The sequence below is a fragment of the Hesperophylax consimilis genome, chromosome 2 (assembly GCF_061612785.1).
Source record: "Hesperophylax consimilis isolate HC1 chromosome 2, BYU_Hcon_1.0, whole genome shotgun sequence".
NCBI classification, from domain to species: Eukaryota; Metazoa; Arthropoda; class Insecta; order Trichoptera; family Limnephilidae; genus Hesperophylax; species Hesperophylax consimilis.
The window spans coordinates 28857663-28870296 of NC_142837.1; the positions used below are offsets into that span (position 1 = coordinate 28857663).

At 34.5% G+C, this 12634-nt stretch overlaps 2 protein-coding genes across 2 annotated transcripts in view; both read right to left on the reverse strand.

Moving 5' to 3' along the window:
- Positions 1-491: 491 nt before the first annotated feature.
- LOC149425883 (uncharacterized) lies at positions 492-1178 on the reverse strand. Its single transcript, XM_089643817.1, has one exon. It carries the CDS (start codon positions 1176-1178, stop codon positions 492-494), a length of 687 nt encoding a protein of 228 aa, XP_089499943.1.
- Positions 1179-7368: 6190 nt separating this feature from the next.
- Positions 7369-12634, reverse strand: part of Mat89Ba (nucleolar protein 6 Mat89Ba) — a 28120-nt gene continuing 22854 nt past the window's right edge. Inside the window, exons 10-13 of the mRNA XM_089642072.1 lie at positions 11451-11665; positions 10905-11102; positions 8569-8670; positions 7369-7583 (exon numbers count right to left, since the gene is read on the reverse strand). Coding sequence (XP_089498198.1) covers positions 7437-7583; positions 8569-8670; positions 10905-11102; positions 11451-11665 — 662 coding nt within the window. The 3' untranslated portion in view covers positions 7369-7436. The remainder of the gene's footprint in view (positions 7584-8568; positions 8671-10904; positions 11103-11450; positions 11666-12634) is intronic.

Genomic DNA, 12634 nt, shown 5'->3' on the forward strand with positions numbered 1-12634 from the left:
TCACCAACGCCTTCCATAACATTGCTAATTTTTTCAAAAAGGTATTCAAAATTATCAACAAGCAACGGGGGGGGTATATAAAGAGCACAGATATAGAGACATCTCGTTAATTTGTTCTGGCTGAATTTGATAGTCACCCATACGTCTTCCAAGGTACTTTCCCAATGCTTACAGCGGTTTGTTTGGTACTCTTGTAAAACGGCTATCAATACACCCCCTCCGTCACTTTTATGGTTAGAAGAACTGTTACGGTCCCTTCTGAAAACATTATAACGCGAGCCAAAAATTTCTGCATCAGATATAGAGTCGTTCAACCATGTTTCAGTTAGAATAATAATATCAAAATTGTTATTAAGTATTTCTAGATAAACTTCATTAAGTTTAGTTCTTAAACCCCTGCAATTCTGGTAATAAATTCTTAGGTTGTCCATGTCAGTATACATAATTCACAGATAATATACCAATTGAAATTAAACAAAATACGGTAGGAATCAGGCAAGCGAAGCTAACGAGTCCTGGTTGCGAATCACCACTACATGCGCTGAGTTTTCATCTTTACGTACAAGTATTTTACCATTACGGATCCACACGAATTTATAATTAGCTTCTTTCGCTTTAATCCTCGTGGCTGCATGCAGGGCCTTGTTTGCTGGTGTGAGGTGTTCGCTGACGTATACCGGTGATTTGATGCCGTCGATGCCTAGATGTGTTGAATTTAGCTTGGAGTTCATGTTTTTCTTGTTGTAGCTGACGACTGCAGCCAGGACTTCATCCCTTGCCCTCACGCTCGGGAGCTTCACGACGATTGACTTGGGCCTTCTGGAATCTGGTTTGATCTTGGGGACTCGATGAATGTTAAGTATTTCCGACTCGGCAAAGGGGCGAGAAATCACGGTTCCAAGTTGTTTAACGATCGATATCAGATTCTCAGATTTATGCTCAGGTACGCACTGGATCTCGACGTTGGTTTCCCTGGCTGTCTGTTCCATGTGGGACACGCGTGCGTTAAGATCGCGCACTTCTGAGTTTAGCTTAACATTCTCAGCTTGTAAATTTTTTATTGTGCCCAATGAATCAGATAACATTTTTTTCAGGTCTTCATACTCGGCGGAAATGAAGCTGATGGAGTCTTTTATGTCTGGCAGAATATTTAGTTTCGTATTAATTGTTTCGTTCATTTCTCGAAACTTTTTATCGATATAACTAATGATTTTATTGTCATCTTCCTCAGCGTCACTAGATGTCGTTAATTTCTTTTGTGCATTCCTCTGTCGACTCATGTTTATAGGAATTATTTATTTAAATATTTATTTTTAATTTGAATGTAGACACAGTATCGTGACTAATGCACAGAGCGAGAATGATTATGCCTGGTTGTGATTTTGGCTAAAAGTGATGTTGTCAATAATTTAGTTCTTATTTCTTCAGATAGATGGTGTAGGATTGTTTATTTAAATTTAATTTAAAAAAAAGTAAAGTTTTTTTTTTTTTGCCGGTGTGTGGATCGAACTCGATGCGCCGCGGCCGGATAATGTGCAAGCGATAGTGGTGCGTTAACCCGCGCTGCCACGGCTCCCTTCTGTGTTGTTGCGTATTTCACTCCTATGTACTGTAAATTGCCTTAGCACAGTATATAATAACAGATGGTTGATTTTTCGGCAAAAACACTCTTGACACTTCACAGTTAGTTTAAAACACTTGTAAAATATAAATGAGACTTTATAGATTTCACAAAATTCGACAATTCTCTAGAGTGTTCTTCGGGGACACATTTAACGATAAATTATATGGTTATTAGGAATTATAATCTACAAATTTTGGATATTTTTGTGGAGCGATTTTTTGACATGCACTCTTTATCACTTGACAAATAACTGTCAAGTGATAAAGAGTGTAACTATCTTTCAGAAAATTTCTTCCGGAAGGTTTATAATAAAAATAATATTTTTGGATGATTTGTATATCGACATTTTTGTGCAAAATCACCTCAAGGGCGCTGATATCTATAATACATTCATATACGAGTATATAAATATTCATTTGTAGAAAGTAGAGAAAAGTTGAACAACGCCGGGTATATGTCGACTAGTAATAATAATATTTGGCTAATTTATGTAGCACCGTTTTCGTGAAAAATCACCTCAAGGGTGCTGTACTGTACACTGATATATTGGAATTAGGAGGAATGTACACAGTTCCAGTGTTTTATTGAATTCACCACATTGCGAATATTTGTTCAACGTTACTATTTTTATTTTTATGTACTTTCTAAGTGATATATCTGTGAACCGCTATCAGGACTCCTTCTCCTCTTGTATTCTGAATTCCTTGAGTTTAGTTCTGATGCCTCTGATATTCTGGTATATGGTATGGATGCGTTTATTTAGCTGGAGTTTTTGGCAAAATATTGACAAATTTAGGTAAGATATTAATGTGTTTTATGGTAAAATTGCTTCACCATTTCTTTTTCTGGATGGTTCTTTCCGAAAAATCATTGGTTGCTACTATTGTTGTAAAGTCTGAACATTGCTGGCTTTAACACCATCTTTGATATTTTTACTATAAATTATAATTGTCGGTTGTTGTTTGAGTTGAGAGTTGAGAGAAATTCCATTGAGCTCTCCACCGGGGCTCTTTCGACTCAACGCCTTGGAGCGGGGGGATGGATTTAAACGACACTCCTAAGCACACTGGCCCCCAGATTCCTACCCATCTATCATACCTTTTTCCTTCCTTTCGGAGAGAGTAATTCCTCTCCTTCCGTTACTTAAAAAGAACCTCCACACAGCATTTCCAAAGATAACACAGACCACGAGCGAAATATTTTCCGCACGGCCTCCTGTTTGGAGTTCAGTTTCAAGTTAATTTATTTTTCAGTATTCGTGAATTTTCGAAACAATTGGAACATATGGACAGATCCAGTGGGCAGGAAAGAATTATTGCCAGGAATGTATTTAATCCATCAATACGCCATTGCCAATTGATCGTGCCATGTTTTCCCCGGTCGACTCCGATTTCTTCTATCCTTCTTATACATACTATTCTATTAGTCCGACTCAAATATTGAATTCACTTGATCGTGCCATATCTTCCTCGGGCGTCTCCGACTTATTCTACTCTTCACTGTCAATAATATTATGGTTACTGGCAAACTTATATCCAAATTATTATTTATTCCGTTCAAGGGTCCGTATAAACTTATATCCACATTATTATTTATTCCGTACAAGGATCCGTATAAACTTATATCCATATTATTATTTATTCCGTACAAGGGTCCGTATAAACTTATATCCACATTATTATTTATTCCGCACAAGGGTCCGTATAAACTTATATCCACATTATTATTTATTCCGCACAAGGGTCCGTATAAACTTATATCCACATTATTATTTATTCCGCACAAGGGTCCGTATAAACTTATATCCACATTATTATTTATTCCGTACAAGGGTCAGTATAAACTTATATCCACAATATTATTATTCCGTACAAAGGTCCGTATAAACTTATATCCACATTATTATTTATTCCATACAAGGGTCCGTATAAACAGGTCAAAATTTCCGCAAGCAGCGTTTCGCGCCATTTGCGGTTGCTTCGTTCCTTTCCCATAACTCGCGGCTCGACTGACGGAAATTTTGTCGTATTTAGGGTACGTATGCATTTGCGAACCGTACCACGAATTACGGGAAAGCGCCATTTGAGGTTGCTTCGTTTCTTTCCCATCTTAAAAATTTTGTCTTAAAAATTTTAGACATGTCCGTCTCACTTCAACTTATTCGTTACGCCGAAGATTACGTTACTTTAAGATGTACTATTTTTCGAAAATATGTTTTGGTTGGGTAATATTTACATTACAAACACACGCGCGAGTTTCGCCAAATACATATTTTTACGTGTTGTTTTTGGGATCGAATTGTGTGTTTTTATGACGTTCTCTGAGGCCTGAGCTTTGTAGCTAGAAAAACAATTTATACAGATTAATATATCTTATGTACGGGCGCAAACCAATAATTCATCTCAATATTCAAAATAATAAGTGTCAAAAGTGTTTTATTCGACAATATTGAAAATAGCGCCATCTATAGGTGTGAAGTTTCCAAAAGAGCAAAATAAATATATTTTGATAGGTGACCGGATAAATCATCACATCTTTAAAAAGTTATATAAAGTCATGGAAAGTGAAACAAAAACTTTATTAACTGGGTTAAGTAGGTTAAGTTAGGTTAGGTTAGGTTAGGTTAAAAAAAACTTTCATTGTTTCTAATGACTTTATATCACTTTTTAAAAGTGTGTTGAATTGTCACTGTGTTGAGTTATGATGGAACCATTTTGAGAATACCCTTAACCAACCTTTTTCAACTTCGCGTTGTGAAATATTCATTGCGCCTGAATATTGATGTGTCCGCAACCCGCTCTACTCTCTTGCCGTGAAGGCGGCTTGCTAACATTTATACAGGAGTGAAGTAATAAACAGTCGACCATTACGACGTTTCCGTTTTGATTCTGCACAATATAGACTTGGTTCATTCGAGTTTATTATGTTAACACACTTCAGGCGGGAAAGGTAGTTCTGCCCGTTCGTTTTTGAAGCAGTTTTTAGAAATTTCTGTGTTGTTTATTTGAAAATAATATTATGTTTTGAACAAATGATTTATTCTTCTAAATAATGAGAAAACAAAACGTGTTAAAATGTTTAAAACAATTGCGTAAAAAAATATTTACAGAACCTCTGAAAATAGCTTAAAGTTCGATTATATCCTTTAATTCTAAATACAGGAGAATTTTAAATGCATAGGTACATTATCACCACGTCAATGTCGTGTAAACGATTAGAGAATAAAATTATTTTGAAAAATATTAAAACAATGCTTACATAAATAAAAACAGTTTTTCAATATTAAGATATTGTTACTTGCATTACCGCATCCACGACGCAAGTTATTTATCTTCAGTGTCCGAGATGGCTTCAAAGTGAGAGCACGTTTCATTTTACAAAAAATAAATACGTAAATGTGTAGGCACATGAGAAAAGAGATCACACTAAATGTTAGTCGTTATGTTATTATGTATCATTTCTAGCCCAAGTTGACTTTTTTACTATAAATCCCATTCTACGCGATACTTGGCCAGCCGGCTGACAACCAGCGGCACAGAATGTTATAGAGTGCCCCTTCACTAGAATCTTATTCCTAGTTTTATTTATTTACGCCCTACTGGGCTTTTACATAAATTTCTAATTGGTTTGGCTTGGTTTACACGATAGTTAAACTTTTTTGATATGTTTCAATATCGCCGATATTTTATAAACATATCAAATCATTAGTTTGACAGAGCGTGTCGTTACTTCTAACATGTAGATACGTTCATCATCAACAAATCAATACAAAAACTGACCTATATAATCCATAAAAATTTTTTTCCAGAGGATACTAATTCTTTAGAATGGGTAACAAATCCGCTAGTAAGCAGGGTGAAAAAATCAAAAGGCAGAAAAAAGGTGCAATAATGCTTGCTTCTAGACTCAGCGATATACCACCTCTACCTAAATTACAGCAGGTAATTTATATACTTCGGTTACGAGTCATAAGTCACTGCCTACCGTCTAGCAGTGTAGATGATGGTATCGAATAATTTATCAAACAAGTTTGATAGAAATCTGATAAGAATCATAAAATCATGAGCTCCTTCTGCAATAGGAAATGTTTCTATCGAAACTTACCTAAAACATACACATTCAACCTAATAAACATAATTTGAAAGACGCCCATTATTAAGCATTTCATGTCCAAACCTTACTCATGGGTACCATCTAGTGGATTTCATCGCCGATCTGACTTCGAACAGAGTTGACCAGCGCGCGTAGCGTGTTCCCCGTTCCAACTTGATTCATTCCTCTCCACCTCGAAATATTATTTCGGTTTTTGCAAATACCCCCTTAACGGCGGGAAGGGTAGGTCTACCTTTTGGGCCAGCCTCATTTCAATGGCAAAAAAGACGGAATTATTTGATGTTTTTATATGAATATTATATATCAATCTCTTTGGAAAGGATCCAGCTAATTATCGAATAATTATCATATAAATTATCGAATCGTAATGCAAGTCTTCTTTTTATATTTATCCTCTTGGCTTTCGTTTACATTGATATTTCAACAAAAGGATTGTATATTATTTAGATAACTTATATAATTCAATTTTAAAAAATAACTTTTCAGTTTAGTTTGGGGTATAAAAATTATGTTTTGAATGAAAAAGGTTATTTCCAGAAAACAGCAGATGAAATTACTCAAGCCTCACATATTTCACATTTATAAATAGGATTGCAATATTTTATATAAAAACAAATAACCAGTTTCACAGAAACTTTAAGAATTTTAATTAAAGTAAAGTTTTCATTTTGTAACTTTTTAAGGATTTTACCAGTTATGTTAGAAGAGATAGACTTGCCCTAACATGATATCCGGATATCATTTAACGAGCTGGAGACCCCGCGACCATATTTTTTGGACACTGTGAGGATTTGAGAATGCTTTGAATAATCTATGACATCAGTGGTACGTTGATTGCCAAAGAGCACACATTAAAACAACCAGACCCTGCTCAGGAAACTAAAGTTTGCTAACGTAAAGCAATGGTTTGCAGCGCAGAATTTTTCGAGAAAGAATCGCCTGGTGTAGCGACGACAAAATTAAGCGAGATGGGTAAATTATAACACATTTGTAAAAGTGATTTAAATTAAATTTTGAAAACAAGTCCAAACTTTTGTTTACCCGATTTCGGATAGGTAGTTAATTTTGTTCACGCAGCCAGCAATTTGCGCAGCATTGCAAAAATAACTAGTAATTGGTAAGCAGTTTTTTTTTTGCGCACTAAATGGTGATATTACAGACTTACGCTATTTACATAAGACACTTTTACAAATGCGTTATAATTTATCCATCTCCATCATACTCAGATTTCATGTTAAGGCAAATTTATCTATGGTATATCATTAATATCGCCTCCAAAGTTTTGCGATATGAGCTTGGAACACGGTACACAAATGTCATAAATGTATGAAAAACATCTAAGATATAATAAGAAACGTCTCATTAATGTTTGAAAAAATTCTTACCTACGATAACGATCTTTGAGAGGGAGTGAAATAAGTGATGCCGTCCGATGCGAGAAGAGGTTTAATATGATTTTTCTCAACACCCATCAATGTCTTAGCTCAATGATATTTGTTACTTACAACAATTTTCCAACATAATATTTTCTAGTTTCGACAAAAAAAAATAGAAAATTTTATATTCACTTAATTAATTATAATAAAGAAGTAGGTATTGAAGGGCATAAAAATAAAACAATTTAATATTATGATAACAATATTATTATTAGGTACTTCAATAATAATACAGATAATTTTTTAAAAGTCAATATTAAAAACTAAACTGTTATATTGGTTTTATTTTGTATTTCTTGTACCAATCCTTCTCCTAATATGAGACACCCATCCAATATTGAATCAAGATCTGCAATAAGTCCCTCTTTGCCATTCCTTTGAATCGATTTCCGTCCATTTACTAGAGATGTCTGAGAAAAATAAATTTACATGGATAATATAGACAAGAACTTATAAAATACTAAAAATTCTCAGCACGACAGTAACCCTTAAGGGTTACTGTCGTGCTGAGAATTTTACCCTTAAGGGTTACTGTCGTGCTGAGAATTTCAAAATCATGTGTTTTAGGTTTGAAAATTTCATCGCTTAGCAATCTTTTTTATGTATGCACCGGTACACCTCCCATTGAAACACAGATTGAATTTTACAGTTAACCACTCAGAACATTAGAACGTCAAAAGACGTAAATATGATAATAGCAGTCAAGACATTAGAACGTCTTTTCACGTAAACGCGCGAGATTTTACAAAAATCGATTTATTTCCATCACTAGTATACGGATTGCCATGATTTAAAAAACAGAGTATCGATAATGAATAACACTACGCGTCTGTATTCAAGAATATCTATGGAACGTAGAGGTGCATTATCTAAGCCGATTGGATCTGTCATCTTGTTCGTTCATAATTTATTGCGTTTCTAAATAATTTATTAAAAATATTTTAGTTTGGACGGTTAATATTTTGAGGTGACTAATAGTTTTTAATTATATTTCTTCAATATATAAAGTGTTATTTCTTTATGATACTCAGAAAAAAGTACATTTTTCACAGCTTTGAAATAATGGTCAGCGATTTTTACATATTTTTGACGTTTTCATAAAATGTATATTTAGAAACGCAAATATTTACGTATAACAACACAATGCGATAGTGGATTTCATAATCTTTCCAAAACATTTTTTAGAATGAGGCTACGTTTCCCAAAACGTGAGTTATGAAGCTTTTAGCAAAACTCGTAAATAACACAAAAATTATCACGTTTTGACAGTTCTCAAAGGAACACACAGTAAATAAAAGTCTTTGTCTGAGAGGTTAAATCTTCCAAACTGACCATCGGAGTAAAGTTACAATTTATGTAACATAATATTATAATATTAAGTACACATTTAATTACCTTGAACTCTTTAAATTCCAGCGCTGGAGGTTTCCAGAGAACTGCAATTACATTCCCACCATATGTGTCGTGGAAGAATAAAGCAAATTCATCATAGCTCGACTGCAAAACAAAATTATTCCATGTACACACAAACAAGTCACACTGCCATGTTACATTTCACATTTAAAAAGTAACTTTTTATAAAACCCACATTTTGCAGTTGGATTAAATCGATCGATATTATCATTTTTCATGAACCCAAAAAGCCCTGGAAGGAACTATTTGAGATCAATTTGAAGCTGCGGGGTGAGGGGGAAGATGCATGAAAAATTCCAAAACCTACTTACATTTTTTAATGACATATCCCAATCCCTGTTTCATCAAAATCATAAGCCGTTATAATTGCATTAGCAATATAAAATTAAAATTGTTCATTATATATCACTTTGCATACAAATCATTTCAAAAGTTTGTCATACAAGATGGCTGCCAGGCAATTTCCCCTCACCCTAGATTTGGCTTGAATGCCACTCGTACAAAATCCCACTAATGTTCTGTTCAGGGCTTTTTCGGTACATATCATTTTTAGTTACCATGTCTTCGCTAATTATATATGTTTTAGCAAGGTCTCAAACCATACTCATACTTTACCCAAATTATAGATTTTTACTGTAGGCACTAATTACCAATTACTGCACTATCAAATACCCTTTAATATTAATAATATGTCTGTCCAGCTCCAGTGAAATATTGGCAATATCAACAACGCTGGCTGCTAGAGGCGCTAGAGTAGCATATTGACATTGACATTCCTTTCAATGGCGGCAAATTGAATTTACTTTGTGATTGGTGGCAGTGTTTTGCCCTTCCCAATTCGTATTTTGATCAATATTGACAAAAACATATATAAAAATGTCCCAAAAAGTAGGTTCTGTGTGTGCAGTTACGGATGTTATTTGTAATTACAAACAACATAAACACAAGTCTTTTTTCAGGATGCCAAAAAAATTGACAGGTTATTTATAATTCTGGGAATTGAAAGTGGATATGTGGAAAGTGAATACATAAATACAATCTAAGATTTTACAACAAAGATTTTCTGTGCTAAAAGCGAGTAACACAGAAAATCTCCACCAGATGATACAACCACAAGGAGCCCAAAACGCATACAGCACACAAACATCAAAATAAACACACCTTTAACTTCTTGATCGTCGCTATCCACCGGCTGATAATATAATATAACTTACCAAATTATATTTTTGTAAATTGTACTGTCTTACCAGATAATGTTGTGTTCATATATTTAAAAATTAGTACATATATAATCTACAGAGATGTGCTTTATTTCAAATAAATCCATTTCAAATGGAAATGCAAAATGCAAAATGGGTATTTTCCATTTTGCATTTTAAATGCTTTTCTAAAAACCATTTTGCATTTTAAATGCTTTTCTCAATGCATTTTCCATTTTAAATGCTTTTTTGCAACATTCTTCCTACTATCTCCACTCATCTTTTTTCATAAGCCCCAAATATCAGTCGGTCCTCAACCTCGCTATGAGAGATAATTTTCATTTGTCAAGTTGCTCCCTGGTAGGAGCCCTGGCAATTGAGTGATACCATTACAAAAAATACTGATTCAAACGCTGAACATGGGGCCATGACGCTGTAATTTTAAATGTAAGATTTCTATGTTTTTACGTTGGCAACATTAGTCCCGCGCAAATTTTTTGTGGTTTCCATAATCTGTAGTCGTGGTGTTTTTGGATTTACCATCGTGTAATATGTTTGTTCTACATTGATTTCCATTATTAAATGACAAAATTGTTTAAAAATTCTATAATTACCTATTTTAATTGTTTGACCTGAGAAACCATTTTGCATTTTCAATGCATTTTGAAAATAGGTATTTTGCATTTTGCATTTGAAATGCTTTTCTAAAAACCATTTTGCATTTTCAAATGGAAAAGTTTTGACCCATTTCCATTTTGCATTTCAAATGGTTTTGGGTACCCATTTTGCACATCTCTGATAATCTACCATAAGTAGTTCCCTCAGAATATCTAGTTATATTCAGAGAAACGAATTTTTAATAGTATCCTCAAGAATACACTGGCGAACAAGAGGTTACTACATAATGTAATATGTTGAATGAGACAATAGGAAATGACCTGCACTTACAAAATTTTCAGGAGATAAAAAATACTTCATTCATTCATGTCATAGTTTGATGATGAATTTAAGAATGCGAGATTTGAACCCTCAAAATTAATTGTCGATCAAATCGGTGAATAGCATAATTTTGAATGAACACATACATTTTATTTCAAGAAGGTAGGAATTTTAATTTACCCGCAGCTGTTTCAAATATATTTGAACTGGATCGAAATCGACTACTGGAAAAAGTTCATCATTGGATTTTACATAAGGGTTGCTTCTTTTGATTCCACCCTTTGGTGTTTTTGTAATTTCCAGGTAATTCAATGGGTTGAAGTCTGCTTTGAGATGGATTAGCACATCGTAACCTTCAATGTTGGGTTTGAAAACAATCTGTAAAAAAAAAAATATATTATCGAGGTCAGTAATAATTATTGTACTTTTGAATGTTGCTACAATTTTGTGGTTATCCATTATTAACAAATGAAACGATACTACTTTGTTTCAACCACTTTAGTTTTTATATCAAAGCCAACCGGTTTCGGAACAACCATTCCTTTCCCAGGGCAAAGTTGAAGTGGGAGTGGAGGAGTGAACAGGTATTAGTGAAGAGTGGGAGGAGGAGATAGAACGGACGATGAAAAGGAACATATCATATTATGGGAATAATTATTCTAGTCATAAATTTGCATGCGAAAAGACAACTATCTCATTCCTCTCATGGAGCATTCAACAACTTACTTTGACATCATTAGAGAGTTTCTTAAACATGATGGTGTGGACAAATCTGAGAGATTCGGCGGCCAGCATCTGTATCCTGGCCAGCACCTGGAAGGTGGGGGCGGCCCGGCTCCAGACACTGGGTTTCTTCCCTTCATAGGGAGTGAGGAAATACATGGCCGGGAGAGTTGTCCTATTGCTGGAGAAGTTGCTCTCTATCTCTGCCATTTCTTCTCCTATAAAAAAAATAAATAAACCCGTAAAAACAAAGTTTTTCTAATATAATACATTTATTTTAAAAATTTTAAATAAAAATAAAATATTAATTTGGTCTGATTAGGATTGAACCTTCCTGCCCAGGGACCGGAGTCAACTGCGCTACCGACTATATTATTATTCGGCATAGGCGTACGTGATTGACACCAAAAGATGTTAAAATACATTGTCATCGACAACGAGTTCATCTGCCGAGTTTCAGCTCGATCGGATTTCGGGAAGTGGGTTAATTTCCGCTTCCAAGATTTGCATTCATTCATTATCGAAAACAAAAGTGAATTTCAAATAGATTTTTTTCAAAAGGTTGAAAGCTAATCAGTAATGAAGTTTTTTTTAAATTTTTTTTATTATGAAGTTCACTGGTACACTCTACTAGTAATTCTAGACTAGCTCAGAAACCTTGATGTCCAGGCATTTCTGCAGCTCTGCCGTGGTTCGCTTGCTATATTTTAGCTTAGTACGTAGTATTTTGGAAAGTGGCTCAATAATATGGGGACCCGGGGATGCTACGTACACTTCAATGGTGGAGAAAGTACAGAAGAAGTTTCTACGTTATCTTTATCTTAGAGACTTCGGGGTACCATCCCTATTTATACCCATCAGCCTTCCTTTCCAGAATGCTGGGTATTGATAGTCTTGTCAACAGGCGGAAAGCTGCGTTGCTGATGATGGCCTATAACTTGTTGAACGGTCACATCAACAATCCAGAAATTTTGAATAAAATTTTATTTTACATCCCTGATAAATTCGCAAGAGCGCGTAGGCACAAACCATTCATTCTTCCGAGATGTAGGACTAACTTACCATTAGCAATGCCTCTTGGAAGGATGATAGTCCTTCTAAACTCACTAGCCTCTGACATCGACATTTTCCACCTGAGCTTTAATAAATTTAAATCGCTAATTAGGCAATTATGATTGTATATTTGT